This window comes from Trichosurus vulpecula, chromosome 2 (genome assembly GCF_011100635.1).
Source record: "Trichosurus vulpecula isolate mTriVul1 chromosome 2, mTriVul1.pri, whole genome shotgun sequence".
Lineage (NCBI taxonomy): Eukaryota > Metazoa > Chordata > Mammalia > Diprotodontia > Phalangeridae > Trichosurus > Trichosurus vulpecula.
The window spans coordinates 141,496,487-141,517,466 of record NC_050574.1 but is presented as its reverse complement, the minus strand read 5'-3'; the positions used below and the strand labels follow the sequence as shown (position 1 = coordinate 141,517,466).

General features: G+C 38.8%; 1 protein-coding gene across 2 annotated transcripts; it reads right to left on the bottom strand.

Moving 5' to 3' along the window:
- Positions 1–2,041: 2,041 nt before the first annotated feature.
- On the bottom strand, positions 2,042–20,477 carry MSANTD4 (Myb/SANT DNA binding domain containing 4 with coiled-coils). Of its 2 annotated transcripts, none has more exons than XM_036747676.1 (3): positions 20,334–20,477; positions 4,376–4,997; positions 2,042–4,034 (listed from the first exon to the last, which is right to left on the bottom strand). In XM_036747676.1, exons 2-3 carry the CDS (start codon positions 4,844–4,846, stop codon positions 3,456–3,458), a joined length of 1,050 nt encoding a protein of 349 aa, XP_036603571.1. In that variant the 5' UTR covers positions 4,847–4,997; positions 20,334–20,477; the 3' UTR covers positions 2,042–3,455. The 2 variants fall into 2 exon arrangements, with proteins under 2 accessions (XP_036603571.1, XP_036603572.1); XM_036747677.1 differs by lacking the exon at positions 20,334–20,477 and adding an exon at positions 18,513–18,680 and having other exon boundaries at positions 2,052–4,034.
- Between the last annotated feature and the right edge of the window lie 503 nt (positions 20,478–20,980).

Sequence of the window (20,980 nt, the reverse complement as noted above, 5' to 3'; positions counted from 1 at the left end):
CCAATCAGTTATTGTTTCCATGTTCCCGTTTGCAGACGCAGAGAACGGGATACCTCATTTTCTGAATTCAGGGAATTGCACCTGTTCTCTCTCCCCTTCCCAACTTGGGAAGTCTCTAATCTTTCATCCAATTAGAAATCAGATTATCTAATGTTTAATTTTCCTTTTAATTAATTAGCCTTTATTGTTTTTATGTATAAAAGCCTGTTTCCCCTTGAATTCATGGTCTAGGCCTAAGCTGTAGAGGTCTTGTCCTGGTTTGTCGGGTAATTGGCAAGCATCACTTAATAAGTCAATATGCTTGGAAGATTGAACTTTTGTTTTCCTCAGTCTTTCACCTTTCACCTTTCAGTCTTTCATCCTTCACCTGTCACAAACAAGAAGGCAGGGGGGAAAGGGGCCAATTTGGAAAAAAAAAAAAAAAAAGGTGAGTTTACCTTTTGGTTTTGTTGAGTTTTAGATGACACCTCCAAGTGAATGTCTTTTTGGCAGATGAAATACAGGACTGAAGCAGAAAGATCACTGATGGATATTAGATTGCAGGTTCACCCATACAGAAGTGCTAGTTGAAGATAATCCATTCATTCAACATTAACATTGTATAAAATACATTGAGAGCTGAGTGCTGGAGCAGCATTGGGATAAAGAGACAAATAAGATCCAACGGGATCTTTTTGAGCCTAGTTTTTAATTTTTTTGGAAAAAAAGACAAATCGGAATGACTTGCACTTGGGTATAATAGAAGTACCCCATTTGGATCAGCTGTCAAACTGGCAAATGTAATACGTAAATTATGCAGGGTGCTTTACCTGCATAACCACTAGTTCAAGGGGAAGAGCTAAGCTTCCAAGTTCATACTAGTGAAAACTCAGCCAACTCACTTCTTCCATCCCTTGTAGCTGCACTGCCCCCCAAATGGGGTAACATTCAGCATTCCAAAGTTTTAGTAGGGCAATCAGTTAAAAGTCATTTGTAATTTGTTATCATAGCATAAGGGATTGGGGTGAAAAAGACAGGGAAGAAATACCTTTTTCTTTTTATATTACTTCTATTTTCTTTGGATAAGCAACTTACATGATACAAGAAGAATAATTCATAAGGGGTTCAAAAAGGTGCTGAGACACAGTACTGTACACTGCATAAACATGGGGTCAACACCTGCAGATAAAGTACTGTTCTCAAAAGAAAAACAAAACATCTTTTGGAGGCGTAGTTCTAGGAGGGCTGCTGATCATCAAAGGTCACAAGTCAGCCATGAAGATGTCACCACCAGGTATAAAAGAAATGGGTTTATGCATTAAATATTTACCTTTTGTGAGGCTTCACCATTCCAATGAAATCATGGTGAGTTCAACAGGGGAAAAAAGGGGGGAAATGAGGTAGGAACAGGACTATCTCTTCTAAAATCTAGTATTCCAGAGATTTAAAGAGTCTAACTTTATATTCTTGCAAAAACTGACTTGGCTAAGAGGAAAAGGGAGTTAGGAAAAAGCAGTAAAAAGGAAAGAAAAAAGTATCTATTAACTACTTTACAAAATTATCCTATTTTGATCCTCATAACAACCCTGAGAGATAGGTGCTATTATTATCCTCAGCAGAGTGTTCCTCAGTTTGGCTCCAGAGGGCAAACATGGAACAATGAATGGAAATGACACAGAGGCAGACATAGGCTTGATGAGAAAGAAAACTTCCTAATGATTAGAGCTACCCCTGAATGGGCTGCCTTAGGAGGCAGCGGTTTCCCTCCCCCTCTTTGGAGATCTTCTAGCAGAAGCTGGATGACCACTTGCCAGGTATGTTATAGTGAGGATTCTATTTTATTCATGGGTCGGACTAAATCTTGATTATGATCCATTCCAACTCTAAAATTCAGTGATTCTCATGTGTGGTGAGAACTGAAGCCATTTGCTCTCTATTCTTTCTATGCTTAAAGAGACAATCCTAAAGACTACTCCCACTCTCCCCAAGATCCATGTCCCAAGCACAACAATCCCATTTACCTTAGCTGAACACCCCACTTGAAATAACAGATCCATAGGCCATCAGTATAAGTAAATTTATTTCTATGGCAGAAGTGGTTGTCTCAACAATAGAAAAATAACACTATTTGCAGAGTCGGGAAGTACAAATATACTTATACACATATAACCTATGTAGGTGTAACCTATGGTATATGTCCTAGTTTTATACATCAGCGAGCCATTCTGGATTTCACAAGGAGCAAATACACAGCCAGTCAAGTTCTGTCAATGTGTGAGATGAATTAAGTGCTAGGCTTCAGTTCTACAAAACAGAAAATACAAAAGATCTAGTTGAAAGATGTTTCCATTTTCTCTCCCCGCCCCCCCTTTTTAAAGTGAATGTAGTGCTCATGAAAGGTGCTAAATTGATCAATGGAAGACTTCAATTCCCAGAACCAGCCCAGGAAGCAATAGCTCTACACTCCAATCCAACCGTGGCTGGACCAGGGGTCATGACCTGAGCATGGAGGAAGCACCTCCAGTATGAGGGAGAGGGTTTTCACCGATTTAAATAAATCCTTAGCTTCTGTGACTAAATGCCAATGGAGCTGATGAAACAAATATTATTCCTTGGGGTGGGGCATAGAGAAGAAATCCATTTTGTCTTAGCAAGAATTATGCCCCTCCCCCCAACTCCTTTTGTAAAAGCCTAAAAAATTGCAGCAGGGTTATACTCATGTACAACTGCAAAATTTCTTTCATGCTCACCCATCTACTTGTTCAAGCTTTTAGTTAATATAGAGAAGACAGATTGTTGTAGGACTCAAGATGAAAGGGGACTAATTCTTCAGCTGTGTCTACACAAGTCTGACACTGACAAAAATACCCAAAGTCATCAGGATAAGTGGAACAGTTTTTGAATATGATTCATTTTAGGTAAATCTCTAATAATTCCTGAACTGCTGAATCTTAAATGGCTGTTTGTGAACTACAGTGTGTGTGGAGGAAAAGGAATTATTATCATTCAATACACTATAAGATAACTACACATTTCTACATATATAATATTTAACGTTTTGGTCATTTAAGTACCTCTACATAACCAGTGTAGATTTATTTCAATTGTCTGTAGTTTTAGGAGCAAAGTTAATATAATATTGAAATTACACAATTAGCCTAGACATGAAGGTGCTTATGAATCCTGGACACATATTACACAATACCCTAAGTAACTTTACTGAATGGAAGAGAATAGCATATTCATTTTTCCTATAGTGAAAAGTCTATATCACATAAAATATGTACTACTTAGTCACAATGAGTTATTGCCTACCACAATTTTTTTTTTCATTTTAAATACACTAACAAACTGACAGGAAAAACAGCTAAAAAAAAAAAAGCAACAGTCTTGTTGCTACTTGATTTAGAGAAATCCTACCTATGACTTATAAACCTTTACATGAAGATATCCATTACTTATAGAAACAAGAAAATTCATTTCAAGTGTCCCTCCCTCTGAATACGAAGCCGTTCTTTTTCTATCTGTAAACGTTCCTTTTCAATCTGAAGTTTCTCAGATTCAAACTTCAGAAACTGCAACCTGTCTTTTTCTAGTTGTAAGCGTTCCTTCTCAAGTTTCAATTTCTCAGTCTCTAAATCCAGGGGCTGCAGAATGCTTTTTTCTGCTTGGCCGAGATCATTTTCCAGAGCAGGTTTCTCCAAATGGACAACCTGTAACCTCAATTTTTCTCTTTCGATTTGCAGCCGCTCTTTCTCTACTTGCAGTCTCTCATGCTCCATGTCTAAATGCCATAACCGTTCCTTCTCAATTTGCAGGCGCTCTTTTTCTATCTGTAGTCTTTCTGCTTCGATATCTAGCCGTTGCTTTTCTATCTCAAGCTTCTGTTTCTCCAAGCTTATAAGTAAGTACGAATCATCATAGGCAGACTGAGACTGTATTGAGGAGAGAGTACCAAACTCTTTGATGTGGGGGAAGTCATCAAGCTCGTTTTCCCTCTTGGAATCTGGCACCACAGAGGATAACATTTCTTCCTCCTCCTCCTCCATTTCAAACTGCAAGAAGGGAAAAGAGGACTGTTTAAGTATTTATTTACAACTTCAGTGAAAGCACTTTAATTCCCAACATTGCTTAAAATCTGGATTGCTTAGCCACACAAAGTAAAACTGCATGCTAAAATTCTGCAGATGGTAAAGCAAAAACATGAGTTATAATGAAAATCTGAAGACTACCATAGGGAATATGTTTTCTATGCATATATAAAGGTGTGTATTTGTGCATGTAAGTATGTGTGTGTATGTATAAACAAATATAATCATACATATACATATATTTTTCTCCAGTCAAGGAAGGATTACGTGCTAATACTGCACACAGAACCACATTAACCACTTACTTCAAAATTCTGTGGACCCTTCTCTTCCTCCTCCTCTTCTTCCTCTTTGATTTCTGTTAAGGATCCATCTGCTTCCTTGAAATCAGCTGTATTTTGCCAGTCCAAATTTGACTCATTTGGAAACAAAATCTTTTCATCCAACTCTTCAGTGAGAGAGTCATTGAAATCTGACGATGAACGGGGGAAGCCAGAGTCCACCAGCTTCATGTTTGCCTTCAACCATTTCCTTTTCATAAGTGCTCGCCAGTCCAGGTATCGCCTTTTCACCTCAGCCCCGGTTCTTTGTTCTCCTTCACCCACAGCATTCACACACTCAGCAATCTCCTCCCAAGCCTTCCTTTTCATCTCATTAATTGTTGTATTGAGCTGCTTGGAAAATATTACTTCTTTCCTCTTTCTAATTTCTTTCAAAAGGGTCTGAGTTTCTTGAACACTAAAATTGCTTTTCCTTTTTCTTTTCAACTGCTTCATTTTCTCCAACTTGAATACAATTTTTACCGTCACAGCAATGTGAAAGTACTGAACGATCTCTAGAAAGTGCAGGTACCAAAGACAATCCCTGGTTGGCACTTTATTTAAAAAAATTATAGCTCTCTACTCAGCTAGAAGCACAGGTTGGATCCTAAAGGGAAAAAAGGAGTAAATAAATCAATCAAAACACCCAAATCAATCTCCAACACATATGGTGCATATTTCCATCTAATAAACTTTGTTCAACAATAATGAAGAACCATTACGCCCAACTGGCCATTGAAAAGAGAAAGAAACACAGCTGCATTCTTTTAATACTTCAATTTACAGTATAATTTTAGGGATATGTTGGAAGTTCCAAAGGGAGGAGTTACTCCCAGTACGTAGAATGGTAGTCTTGCAGTTAGGAAATCCTACTATATTGACTATGAGACCCAGGACCAGCCATTTAACTTCTCAGTGACCCAGATGGCTCCTTAGATTTTAAGTTGCAGAGCTGACATGGATCTGCATTATTCAAGAAAATTTCCTCACCAGGAGTTCCCTTTATCAATAAAAGCACAAGTCCAGTTCCTCCTCCATTTCTTACCCTGCCCCATAGAAAAAAAACAAACCTGAAAATAACTTCAATATGAAATAAATTCTGAACAACTATCACTGCACTTGCTAAGGTTGAGAAGATATTACCACCTAAAAAGCCTCTTTAGTACTTTTGTATTAAAGTAAGCTTTCAGATAACAAATGGCCAAAAAACAACAACAAAAACCATAAACCACTATTGGAGACTAGTCATGATAGTACACATTGTGTTACACTGTGGTCACCTGTTTACTGAACACTTTTCTCATAATAGGCTTGTAACCTATGGTAGGTATAAGTATTTTCATTTCAATTTTACAGATTATTAAAACACTGAACCCCTGATTTCCTAACTTGCCTATGATGATACGGCTAAGTGAATGGTAGAGAATAGAATTTAAATACAGGATTTTCTGACTCCAATTCTAGTCCATTTTCTAAGACTTTCTGCAATAATGAAAATGGGCTATTTGTCTGAAAAATCAGCAGTCTTAGTTTCCTGGGATTAAGTGACTTGCCCAAGGTCAAACTGTCAGTATGTGTCAGAAGTAAATCCAGGTCTACCTGACTCCAATGTTGGCCCTATATCTACTATGCCACATTACCTCTGGTGTCTCACTAAAATTTGATGAGGATAAACATACAAATGTGTATGTATATGTTATAAACATGGGAAAAGAGATTCCCCACCCCCTCACCAAATGTTCACTTCTATATTAAAGGTCAGTAACTCCATTTGAATTCCTATCCCCTTCCTTCCCGCCAAAAATATGTATCTTTGCATATATATATGCATATTTCATATATGAATGCATATACGTATAAATATACGTATATGTCATATACACCGTAATACACATATACACACGTTATTGTATATCTTATTGTATGTGTATATATGTGTGTATATTCAATAATTCCTGATATCTTTCGAGCTTCCTACTATAGTTTCTGACTTCCTTGTATCTCTTAAAGCCCCTAACACTTTCACACAAAGCTCTGTATAACATAATATTTGTACTTTATCATCATCATCATCATCATCATCATCATCATCATCATCACCAATCATTAAAGTGACTTGCAACTGCTTTTCTTTTGAAAGCTTCACAACAGCCCTGAATCTCAAAACAGGGCCACGGATCATCAATATAAGAGGAAAGCAAATAGGGTTAAAGTGCATTTAATAATGTATTATGGGACAAAAATCTTAATATGAACTATTAGCAATGTGGTAGATTCTTTTCTAAGTATGTCACTAAAGGATGGGAGAAAGGTTTTCCTCCAATTTCTAGCACAATCCATTTTTCTAATGGAGAGAAAGGGGAATAGTAAGAGGTCTTATTAATGACTTTTTCTTTGCCTTCATCCTGTACAGTTTATAGAATTGTAACAAGGTGACCAGACACTGGAGCTCTTGAACTACATACCCCGGCTTTCGCACCCAGTATATTTGGAGGTAGCTAGGATGAAAGCTAGGTGGCGCAGTGGATACAGTGCCATGCCTGGAGTCAGAAAGATTTAATCATCTTCCTGAATTCAAATCTGGCCTCAGATACTTACTAGCTGTGTGACCCTGAGCAAGTCACTTAACCCCTGTTTGCCTCAATTTCCTCATTTATAAAATGAGCTGGGGAAGAAAAAGGCAAACAACTCTAGTATCTTTGCCAAGAAAAGCCCAAATTGGGTTACAAAGAGCTGGACGCAACTGAAAACGACTGAACAAGACAGATGAAAATGGATACAACACTCAGTCTTTTCACAAAATTGAACTCTCCCAGGTGTTTCCAGATACATCATTTTTTCTGAAATGCTGATACTTCACTAAGTTCAAATTCATTGTAACTACCAGCAATTCACGATAAGTCCTATTCTATCTAAACTAAGCCAAAAGGGGAACCATTCAAGAGAATCTGTCACAATACTGAAAAAAATCCCCTGCTAGCCTAAGGTGCAATGTGTACAGAGTACACATGTGTAGGTATACATATGTACATATATGTATATGTGTCTATATGTGTGTGTGCATTATTTATATATTGTTCTCCTAAGGATCACAGATGCCATAGCTATTATAAATTTAAGGGACAAAGTAATTTAATAGAATATTTTTCTAGTCTAACATTATGGCAGATACATTACATATAATAATAATAATAATTATGTGCTTAGTTTGCTTTTTTTGGGGGGGGGTGTTTAAATGATGTGGACTTTTGATTAAAGGGAAAAGAAATCAACAATTTCTCATTTATGCTTGTGCACAGGTATCATAAATTTGGGACAATTCTGAAAGAGAATTCTATCATGCAAATTTTTGCAAAACTAGTACCCCTCTGGAAAAGGTCTGAAGGGGTTTTATGAAAAGAGTACTAGATTTTGAGTAAAATAACCTAGGTTCAAATTCCATCTTTGCTACTTACCTGAAGACCTTAAGGAAGTCATTTAAACTCTTTGGGCCTCATTTGCATTTTACAAATGAAGGCTTCCACTACAACAGTACCTGTAACTCCTGCCACATGATAGTTGTGTCAAGAGAAGTAGAATATTAGCCTCCTTGAGGACAGAGCCCATCTAGTTCTTGTCTCTCCATATGTTCCAAAACCCAGCATAGTACCCATACTTGGTGACATGTTTCTTGAACTGACATGGGAAATTCTCTCTCGCTCTCTCTTACACATACATACATACACACACACACACACACACACACACACAAATATATATATGTTCTATAGGCTAAATATGTACTAATTTTCAACTGTGTAAAGATGTAATTAAAATGTAAATTTATTTAAACGCATTATTGAATTCACAGTAGCTTACTATAATTCAGTATTTTCAAAGAATTACTGAGTTGGAAGGACCCTCAGACCATCCAGTCCAACCCATCCCTGAACATGAATTCCCTTTACAGCAATCCCCACCAATGACCATCCAACCTTTGTCTGATGAATACTAAAAGGGAAAAAACACCACATCCCAGACAACCTATTCTACTTCTGCAATGCTCTAATTATCAGGAGGTTTTTCTTTATATGGAGACTAAATTTGCCTCTCTAATTTCCACTAGTTGGGCATAATTCTGGCTTCTAAGACCAAACGAACAAGGACAAACCTTCTCCCACATGACAGCTCTTTAGGTTTTTAAAGACCCTATAATGTCCCCTGGAAGTTTTCTCTTCTCCAAGATAAACATCCCCCGTTCCTTCAAATAATCCTCATCATGTCATGAGCTCAAAGCCTTCCTGAATATCCTCTGGATGCCAGTTTCCAAATGAGGGCCACATCTACATAGATACCAATATACTTACAAAAAAAAATGTAGACAGACATCACAAAATTCTAAATTCCTATTTTCAAGATCAATAGATACTAATAGTACAACTATTATCATGTGGGAGCGTCAGAATTTCTGATATTTAAAAAAAAGAGTTCTCATGCTCAAAAATATTGGGAGCCGCTGAATACGCTAGTCTTAAAGGCCTCTTCTAGCTCTAAAACCTATGATATGATGGGAAATCATCCATTTGTAACACTACAACTGACACTGATATCAATGGAAAGTCAATTGGATGAGTAGATGTTTTGTGACTATATAGGACAACATTTTTTTAATCTGTAAAGTACAATAAAAATATAAACTCTTGCTGTTGACAATGAGCTAAAAAAATTATCACAGGATATTTTAAATAAGTTTCCATAAAGTCACTGGGGAAGTTAAAGAGAACTTTATGAATTATTGAAGCTGGAGGAGTCAGAGTCTATTCCAGCTCTAGATCTAAAGGCCCTATAATTTTTAGCACTTCTTTGCCACTAATAATAAAGTCATGCATGATAGAACAGGTCAGTAAGACTGAGCTTTGCCCCAGCTCCAGGTTGCCTCACAAGAATTCACTTAGCGGATTTCCTCTGACTGCCAAATCCTGCCATCCCATCACTCTAGTAGAATCACGTCTGACTCAACTACACTTCACATTTCTATTCCTATTCTTTTATTCAATTAAAAATTCTACTACTATTCTATTAACATTCTAACCAGTCTACCATATGGGAATTTGGTGAGTGAATCACCTCAAGTTTGCTGAACATGAAAATCTGATTTGACAGCATCTCAGGTGCTGGTCAGCATTGCAACACTTGCTGAAGACATACTTTTAATTATTTAGCAGCCCCCACACCGATCCTGCAGCTAATTTGCAGGGGCACTGGGGAATATTTTAAATTTTGGGAGAAACATACTAGTTGAATATAGCTCAGAATTTTAATTTTATATTGCACCACAGTCCATTTGATGACATTCTTGAATGTGTGATGTTTTTGCTTACTTATACTTCCAGCTACACTAGTAACTCCTTGAACCCTCTTTTGTGGCAACTATCTTTGCAAAGCTGGGTTCCATGGCTGTTGTGATTAAAAAAAAAAATCAATGTAGAAGATAAAATGAAGGTGGTGGTGCCCAATCTGATTCCAAGGTTTATGAAGTTATACAGTACCCAACAGGCACACACATCCCATTAGTAACTATGGATATTTAAGAACGACAGGAAAACAAATTTTTCTTTCAATTTCCATATTTTTCAAACAGCTACTAAAGTATAAGGATGTAAATACTTATTAAGTTGTTTGTCCTTATTTAATAAATATAACTGTTAAGTATTTCTTTTGGCTACCAGTACCATGAAAAAAATTCCTGAGGCACTAAGAGCAATGGGAGCCAAGAAAGTTTGGGAACCTCTGGCTTAGACAAAGTTTAAAAAAAAAAAAGAATATTTTTTACTTAGGTAATCATTTTAACGTATTTTTCACTATACTGTCCTTCAGGTCAAAACTTTGGGGTTTAAATACCAAAACACCATTAAAGCATGTCATAATTTTAAACACAAGGGGATTCCAACAAAAGCACTCAAAGGTTTGAACTATCAAGTAGATAAGTGTGTTCTTATAATTTTCTATAAGAAATAAATATTGGCTGTTATTATCCACGCTTTCCACCATTGTTTTTTAAATACTTTTCTTCCTAGAATGTTTGAGCTAAAGCAATAGAACAAAGATTAGAAACAAATAAAACCTATAAAGTCTAAACCACTGGATAAAGAGACTTGAAACTCTAATTTGCAGATGAGAAAATTGGAGTGTTAGAGACTGTTTCACTTTTTATTTAAAATCACACTACTCAAGTTAACAGACTTTAATGAACCAGCCTCTGAGAATTTAACAAACTCATCTATAATTCCTAGAAGTGTAAAATATAAAACAAAAACAACACTCCCCAGACAGCATCATGAATCAATCAGACATTTTAGGGAAAATGTCCCCTTCATTATTTGCAAATAAGAACAAAATAGTAAAAAACAGAGATCTATCATATAAGAAGTTGTAAGTAACCCTCCCATTAATGTTTGCTACTGCTCAATATATCACTGTACATTCTATTGACCTATGACAAACTTTAAGTATTCAAAGGAGAATACGAAAAATGAGTGAAGGGTTAGAATTAAACCAAGATTAACATGTGCCCCAGTGCTCTTTATTTAGGAAAGGTACAAGAATCCACCTTGAAGAATCTGATTATCACTTGTTAGGTAAGAATTGTAAGGAGTTAATAATTACTGTTAAGGAAAATCCTCCTGATATTAAATGTGGCCAAAGACTGGAAAAAATGTCACCAAGGCAGGCTAAAATATTCTTTTCTGGAAGTCTTTTTTTGTAAAATATAGAGGGCACAGAGAATTAGTGACTAAGCTGTAATGTTATTTGGGGCGTGGGGAAGAACTGTGGAGGTTACTTGACATCAAGGTGAACCAAATTCAATCATATCTCAGAATTCTCTCCCCAGCATGGCAGTTACTATTTTGCCTAAAGCAGGGATTCTGCTTGGATAAGTTTAAATAGTCTTTTTAACATGATGTCTCTCAAACCCTATCCCAAGTAAAAACTGTAGACACCTTGGGGGAAGAGGAACTTAACTCAACCCAGGTCTTAAAAACTTCTGACCAAGTTTAGGTGAGAGTTGAGGAGAAAGAAGAAAAAGGGAGACAGTAGTTTGGTTCAGAGAAAAGAGGTAAGAGAGGAAGTTTAAGCAAAGGTCAAAGAATATGCATATTCTTGACCAAGGTTCTGTACTTCCTGGTGCTATCTGGTTGATAAGTTTGAAGGAAGCTTCATAATCATCGGATGAGAAGCTTTGCTGAGAAGCATAACTGTGAGAGTTGACCTAAACTTCATAGCTACTGGATAAGGATATCGACTAGGAAGAACCTCTATGCCTAGGAATTCCTCCATGAATAAGAGATGGAGTGACTCCAGTACATGGAGGATGAAGTTACAAGTGACAATAATACATACAGCTGAGGTCTATAGTACAGGAGCAAAGGAAATAGAAACACAGAACACATTAACTATTGTCCTTTCTTCCTGGGAGAAACTTATTATCTAACCATGGCACTCCCCAAGGAATGGTAGAGATCACCTATAAAACCACTGAAAAAGCTGTAACCACAGTATCCTTAGGAAGTACTGTTACAAAGTATTGTAGGTGACCTAATGTGTAAAAAAATCACACTTGGAGACCAGCTTGGAATAGAGAAACATGCCTGAAACAGAGTAATTCCTAACAGGGCAAAGTGGAGAGTGACACCTGTCATGGAGTATAGTAAAGTGATGGCTGATGGAGAATGGCAGAGATTGCTATCTGATGTTGAATGAATCTGGCCAGCAGCATAATTATATCTCTAGAAGGCTTTCTATTTACACAAGAAATATTTCTATCTCTATTTTAATAAGCCTTTCTATTACAAAAGAAAACTTTTTAAATTCAAAGGTCACATTCAGATTCTTATTTGAGAAGGAATTAAGAGTCATTTACTGAGTGCTTACTATGTGTCAAGCATTACGCTAAGCACAGGGAACACAAATAGAAAATATATATGATATAGCTACATACAGAATTCTTTCATGCCTACGGGCATTTGTAAGTGTCTATGTGTGTATGTATAGAGATATGAAGGTTTAAGTATGGTACAGCCTGAACATAGGGGAACAGAAAATTCCTAGCTCTTCCAGATAGTATGTTTTTTATTGTTGTGGGTATTTCGCAATAGCACTAACAATTCTCTCTACCCTTGATTCCTTCTCCTCTCTTAAATTTGCTGATGTCTGTCAGTAGGCAGACTATTCATTTCCAGTAGTATGAAAAATGTTTCTCAGGTAATTACAGTTTAAATAGTATTTTCTTCCATAGAGGCATAAAGATGGGATTTAAGAGACACTAGGTGGAATCAGTGAATTCACAACATCCCTAAATAGCAATGTTTTATAGCCTCTCCAGTTTAGTCTATATTAGCAGAAGCCAAATCCTTATGGAAAAACTTTGAATAATATTCCATTATTACTATTTCAAAGGATTTTATGATGTTTTATTTTTATTTCTGGGTTCTAGCAATTTCCCTTGTTTTGTTGTTCTTATGTGGTTAATATTATTTTGAAAAATCCCCCTATTGTGCTCTCTTTATTCTAAGCATTCACGTGGAATAACTATCTCCTGAATTGCAATGAGGCACTCCTGGAATGGAGGTCAGTAAGAACTACAGATTGAGAAGGGCAGAAAATGGACACTTTGAGAATAAAGATCTGGGTTGACAAAAACGTACAGAGTATACAAAAGCTAATGCAGAAAATGAACCAATATGCAAACTTCCTCAAATGAACTATCTTTTAAGAACTCCCAAGAGATGTGTAAGGTTAAAACTGAAATCAATTAAGTCAGGAAATTATTTGACAAGCTTCTGCACCCTGATTCCTATATTGGTGCCTACACTCACCTTGACCATTATCAAAGGTATGCTGTCTACTCTTGGGCACTTAAAATATATAGAATCTTTAATATCTGCAATAGAAATAACAAGGACACTATAGCTAAGAATTATTAAGTTAATGGCAGAAGAAAATGGGATCTTAGTATGCAGAAAAACAATATGGACTTTACATAAAATGTTAAGATGAATTCTTCTGTTTAAATTATATAGTACTACCTCTTCCTTACTATGATAAGCCAGAACCGCTGAGAGCTTGGCTGACCCAGCATTTTTATAAGAAAACATCAAAATGTATAAATAACACAATTCTTACAGCCCTCAAGATATATCACAGAAAAGAAGCAATTTAAACTTAAAAGCCATTCCTATGTTTATCCAATTTGCAGAGTGGCTCTCGGTGACCTCAAGACTATTACCTTTCCTTTCATTCCTCATGGCCACAACAAAACCTTGAAGCAAAACTGTTCCTGGAAGTGTAGCCCCCTCTACTTAAAGGCAACTCTTGCCATGGGAGGTTATGTTTCTGTTTTAGCTCCTGGAAAGCAGAATCCCAGGTCTTTCATTTGTTTTGTATGGTTCCTAACAGCGCACACCTCACAGCAGTCTCCTATACCTACAAACACTAATAAGTCCTGATTGGCAAGAAATCTTACAAAATCTTTTTTCAGCAGTAAATCCTCCTTTGGAAGAGGAAACACTCATCCCCCCATTGTCAACTGCTGGGTACCAGCAACGCCCTTCATAAGTTAATTTAGTACAGTAAATTTACAAAACCCACACTGTTTAAAAAAAAATATTGCTGTAGGTCTCTCACAAGTGAGGCAGAGAGATGGAAAAATAAAGTCAAAACACTTGCATGAATTTGAACATAGGAAACCGAAGGCCAAATTCAGTTCATTTAGAATTGGCACAAGAATTAAAATTAATTTAGAGGGAATACAATGTATCAGAAAATATTGGGCCATTTGGCATTTCAAAATAGATGTCTTATAGGTATCTCAAACTTAGCATGTCAAAAACTGAACTTGCCATCTTTTCCAGAAAATCTACTCCTCTTCCAAACTTCCTATTTCCATCAATGATATACTTCAATCACCTAGATTCACAACTTTGTAGAGTCATATCCTCAACTCCTCATTCTCTATCAGCCCACAGATGTAAGTAATTGCCAAGGCTGGTTCATTTTATCACCCAATGTCTTGCATAACCCCTTTCTTTCCACTCACACAGTCACCACCCTAGCCCAAATCTTTTATCATTATTCACGTGAAATATTAAAATAGGCCTTAACTGATATCCCGGATTCAAGTCTCGCCCCTCTCCAATCTATCCTCCATATTACTGTGATACATGAAGCATTATTCCTGAAGTACAGGTCTGATTTTGTCATCCCAAAACTCAGTAAACGTCAGTTACTCAGCAGCCCTGGGGTAGAATCCAAATTCCTGTTTGGCCTTTTACAACCTGGCTCCAACATCTTTCTAGTTGTGTTATATATTATTCCCTTTCACACATTTTTCAGTCCAGCCAAACTGACTTTCTTGCTGTTCCTTACACAAAATATTCAGTCTCTAATCTCTGTTCCTTTCACAGTTTGTCAATAAGTCAATCAATTTATTTATTAAAGGTCTACTATTATCTGCCAGGCACTGTTCTAAATATAAATTTACAAAAGGTACAAACAAAAGTAAGACAGTCCCTGTTTCAGGCTCAGAATTTAATAGGGGAAAACACATGCAAACAACTATGTACAAACTATATACAGGACCATGTGGAAATAATCAGCACAGGTAAGGCATTAGAATCAAGAGGAATCAGGAAAGGCTTCCAGTAGAAGTGGGATCCAAGAATGCCAAGAGGCAGAGATGAATGGGGATCAAATTCCAGGTATAAGGGACAGCCAGTGAAAATGCCTGGAGTTGGAAGATGGAGTGTGTTCTGTGAGAAACAGCAAGAAGGCCAGTGTCACAGGACTGTAAAATAAGTGGGAAGTAGAAGGTATAAGGGTTTTGGAAAGGTGGGCTGGGGCAGATTGATCATTTTGACAGCTGAGAGGGGGGATGGACTGGAGCAGGAAGAGGCTTGTTTGTAACCAAGAGACCAAGCAGCAGGCTACTGTGATAGACCAAGTGTGAGGTGATAGGAGCCTGCCGCAAGGTGGTGGCAGTGTCAGAGGAGAGAAGGGGGAGAAGTCAAGAGATGCGAAGGTAAAATCGGCAGTCCCACTGTAGGTAGCTAAGAGAGCTGAAGCAACTCCATTTTGTCTGCAGTCCTCTATCTTTTCTCTGACCGTTTGCATTGCAATCCCCACCCTGTCTTCGACCTTCCTTTCTGCTGAGACAGCAAATATCCAGAATAGTCCTATCTATTAACAAGAGAGCTAACCTGAAGGCCAGACTGTCCTGTTACTAGCCCCAGCAACAAGCCCAGTCCAATCAGGAGGTACCCCACACCCAATTTAGCTCCTGCCTAAATTGAAACATATAAGCTTTGTCCTTTTGTTCCTTTGGTGTAGGTGGGGCTCCCACATCACCAAGCTCAATAAAGCCCTGTTGGTTCTTAACTTTCTGGCTCTAGTGTGTTCTGGAACCAACAATTCCACTCACACCATCCTCCCTCATGCCATCCCTACTCACTATGTCCCAGAATCTCCAATTTCCTTTGAAGCTTAACTCAAGTGTGCCTTCTACATGAAGCCTTTCCTGATCCCTTAGTAGTGCCGTAACCCACCCACTCCTTGAAATTCTTTGCATATGTGTGTGTATCTTATATATACTTTTATATTTATATGTTATCTCTTCCCAATACAATAGGAACTCTTTGAGGGCAGGGACTGGTATTTTTCTCCTTATGTGCCTAGCACCTAGCGTGGTATCTGCGTGACATTTAATAAATGCCTTGTTGTTTGATAACAATACCAAAAATCAACATAGAGACTTAGATAAATTCTAGGGTTTTGCTAAAGGCAGAGCGTGAATAGTTGACTTGTCTAATAGGCTAATAGGCATCTGAAGCAGCATTTGAACCCAGATCTTCCAGACTCTAAACCCAGATAGCCAATACACCATTCTGCTACTATGCCAGCAAATGGACTTACAAAATCTTGCAGATCTGATACTGAAGATGAATAACCATTTTGAGCAAAATAATATAATTACTGTATTCAGAAAGGCTACTTATTATAATTACCAAGGTGGTATCTAACACAGTGCTGCACCAATAAACAGAAAATCAAATCAATAAGGTTAGTCTTTAAGTAAAAGTAATTCACCCCTGATAGGACAGCTGTTAGACACCAAAGTGAAGCTTATCCCTCCTTTCTTAGGGTACAAAACCTTTTACAGACACCAAAATTGGCTTCTTGAACTGTTTTTAATCTTTATCACCCCAATGCTTTAATGAATTCATGGTCCCTCCTTAAATCGAGGGTACTCCCTCCAACGATACTGAGATCAGAACCTAATCCTTTGCAATTGATCCATGTCCTCCCATAAATCCTCCAAAGAGCTGCCCAACCCTGGGTACTTTTTAAACATTATATGGGGACCAAAACAGAGCTGAACTATACATCTGTTATCTTAGTTCATTCATGTCTATTGCTCTTAGTTCATATCACTTATAGATATTAAACAGCTGATACATAAAGTACTTGAAAGTATATCAAAGTTGACCTCATAAAGTTGTTGTAGAAAGAGTACTCTTACTTTTCAATTTTTTTTTTGGAGGGGGGGAAGGCAGGGCAATTGGAGTTAAGTTACTTGCCCAAGGTCACACTGCTAGTAAATGTGTCAAGTGTCTGAGGCAGGATTTGAACTCAGGTCTTCCTGACTCCAGGACCAACACAAAATGTCACTCGTGGTGTTCATGTGAAATCACCACTGAGTTGGTTATATGAAAGAAAGAAACATAAGATACGGTTAATAAAACATCAGTATGAAATACCTATATGGGAAACCAGAGCAGGGAACAGATTAGTCTGTCAACTAGCCATGACCTTCAGGCTTATTCTTTTCAAACAAGGCTGACCATGAGATGAAGTAGAGTCTTGATTGTTTGGATGGGGTGAAGGTGTCCAAATCTGTGACTCACCACTGTAGAAAACTAACAATGCAGATCCAAATCAACAACTGTTCTGCAACTTTACTGTCAAAAAATTATATGGGTCACACCGAAAGGCTAAAAGACTTGCCCCAGGTCACAAAGCCAGTAGGTGCCAAAGTAGGACTTGAACTCTGGTCCTCCTGACTCCAAGGCTGGTAATCTACCCACTATGACATGAAGTCGCTGATTATTAACAGGATTCCTAAATAAAAATGTTAATTCTAAGCTATAGAACAACCTTAGTTTTCACAGCATGAGAAAAATTCTTGGTCATGTGCTGGTCTCTGCACTCAAAATACTCAAATGGATCTGTGAACAATACCTCCAATAATGCAGATTACAGGGCATCCATGTCTTTCCATCCTTTGAGCCTTTTGTCCAAATCTTCCTGTAAATTTGCCACAGTGGGTTCACCTAATGTGCAGGGAATCTTCTTTGTCTGCTCATGACATTTCCAGGATAGCAGTGGAACAGAGGCTGTCCATTGGTTGAACCTCATCCTTATCACTTGACCAATACATCTTTGTACAAGAGGTGATATTTGCTTTGAGCAATTAATAGGATTTCTATAGGTGGAGACTGGAATGATGGAAAGTGGGGGTGAGGTGGAAAAGAGAGGATTCCAAGCTTGTGGAATGGCATGGGCAAAATGTATTGGGAAAGTTAAGAGTATGATGTCACAAAAAGAGCACAGATGCAGATGTAAAATTTTGTTGAAGGCAAAATAGTGAGAGTCATAAGGCTGGAACTAGTTTGGAGCCAGGCTGTGGAAGACCTAATACGTTAGCTTCTAAAAATCAACTCAAAATTCATTTCTTGAATATGTTAAGACTAGTCAGTTGCCCAAGACAGAGGACCATAAATGTTCACATTTCTTAAAATTGAAATATTTTATCTCATCCTGAGAGCCCGTGATGACTTCAATATATTAAAAATTCAAAACCCCAGTTCACATAAATCATTCAAATTGACAATAGAAATGTAAATATACCCCTTAATTAATTTACTAAGAGTTGTTCTGATTTGTGATATATCTATACCTATCTATATATCTCTATATTTTTTGCATGCCTTGTTCTTTGTATTCAAAGTTGAAGAGTGAAAGGATTGCTGCTACCTATAACAATACTACACATTTTCGAACATTATTTTCTGATTTGTCAAGTACTTACCATTTGCAGAACCTGCTGACAGTTCAGCCTCCTGAAAGTTTTGGCCTGAAGCCTTTGAAGAAAATGATCTAACCTGCTCCTTCATGTGGCATTGGAAACTTGGCTATAAGCCCCAGCCATTGTCTGTAATCGTGCTTCAGTACATTTATCCTGCCATCTCTAGTTGTCCCATTCCAGATCTCCTCCCAATAGCTGCCTAGGTAGGATAAATTCTGCCAGAGTCTCTTGCCCACCAATTTTTAAAAATGTGAGAAGATGACTTTTGAGTACAGATTAATATGCCACTAATCTGTTTCTAAATCTTAATACCTAATTGAAAGGGGAAAGAATCAGTACTTTCTGCCTCTGCCTCCCCAGTACCTACTTTCTCACTCCCACCCTGAAAAACAGAGATTTCTCTGAAACCTCATCAAAGTCACAGATAATGGCAAGGAATTATTTACCATTTGTCCTTTACAAGAATGTTCCCCTAGCACAATGACTTCGTTTTTATGAAGGGTGATATTTGAAAAGCACTGGCACTTTCATCCTGGGCCAGTTTTTGGAGATACAATTACTTGAAAATGAAGAATGGATGACAGATAGAATTAGACGACTTTAAGAAACTACGGTAAATTTTGACCAGTAACATTTCTTGAGAAGATTTTTAAAAGGCATTTGTTAAGCTGTAGCTACAAAAGGATAACTAGAAACATTAAATCCAGGAGGAAGGAAAACACCCAAGTAAACAGATTGTGTGAGACTAACTTAAATTTTGCTCACTTCTGCATTCTTACATAAGATTCCCTCCAATGGGGGGAAAAACTGATGTAGTTTATCTTCACTAAAACTTAAGGTACTGGACCAAAGAAGTAGGGGGACTGCCTGGAAAAGGGAGATGTAGGGTGTTTTGCATCAGGTTTTCTTAGCAGAGTTTCTTACTAGAAACGATCTAACCCCTGGCCACGCTGCTGGCTAGGCCACTACCTGGGTATCCCAGGGAAAGGTGGCTGGAATAAACTCTACTGGGCAGCTAATGAAGCAGGAGATAGATATTTCGGTCGGTTTTTTTTTTTGGGGGGGGGGGGTCGAGTCGGGGGGGTTGTTTTTGTTTCTTTGTAAAGGGTTTATGGGCAATCTGGGATGTCGGGAGCCTGGTGCAGGAGGAGAAAGCCGGGACTGGGGAGTAAAGCACAAAGTCAGGAGCTTAGAGCTGGAAGAAATCTTACAGGTCACCTTTATAGATGAGGACAATGATTTGCCCAGGGGTCACACGGGTAGTGCCAGGGACGGAGATGTGAATGCACATCCTATGGCCAACCACTTTCCGCTACAGTTGCCCGCCGTTGTTGCATCTTGGAAGGACGTGTCTCCTTTTCTAGGCTTCTTGGATATCCGCCCCTCCCCCGCTCCCCTCCCTTCCCCCACCTCCTGGCCTTTTTCCTCCGCCGGGAGAAGAATGGTGTTCTGAGTGCTTCACTGGCTTTTTGCACCATCCCTAAGCCCCAGGGCCGGCCGGCTGAGGGACTAGGACCAGGGCCAAGGCCGAACCAAGGCCAGGACCAAGCCAGGGAGATTCTGGAGGGCCCTGGATAACGAACTGGTTCTCTCTCCTGGAGAGGTTATTATGCCTGCCGGGACTGCCCCCCCCCCCCCCCCGCCCCTCTCTCTGCAGCGAGGTTACCCTCCATTTGGAGAGGAGGAGCTCCGCGGCCAAGCACTGCGCACCGAGCACGGGCTGGGGCTGGGGCTGGAGCTGCCGCCTCACCTGCTAGGCAAAGCCGCGCCCCTCCCCAGCCTCCACCTGCACAGAGGAATTTCCCCCATGCGGGAAACACTCACCTGCGGGCCCCACCTGCACCTCCGGAACTTCTCCTCCAGGAAAATAAATAAATTATGCCACCTCTTTCCTCTCCTACCCTGCCGTCCTCTGCCCGCCCCGCTCTACCTTTCCAGTGTCTCCACGGGTGGCGACCGCTGCCACTCAGCCGCTATCGTTAGGCCATTGGTTTGGAAGGATCTGTCAATCTGGCTCATCTGCCCGCCCCAGGGTTGGCGTCACAATGGGAATCGAACTCACGAACTGGTCCCCGGATTCCTTCTCAGGAATGCTGCTGCTCCAGAATTCATTATTTCCACTTCTGCGCTCTCTCATTGGTGCTTGCAACTGTCTGTCACGGGAGCTCTCGATGGGGATTGGTCCCCTGTGATCTTCGAATCTGTTGGGTTTAAACGAGGTAAAGGCAGCCAAGTCTCTCCGGTGACCCGAGTTCTTTATCAGCAGGGGAGGGGAGGAAAAGTGGGCCTGGGTGTACCCCGGGGTAAAACTGGAGGAGGAGACAAACCGCAGAGTAGAGGAGAGAAGCCCAAGGGTGAAGTCCTGAGGAAAAGGCCGTGTCCATCGTCGAACGTGTTCTGTAACCCGCCTTTGGAATGGAATGGCTATACTTGAATCTTTTAGAAAGGGAATTTTATCCAGCATCCTCCAT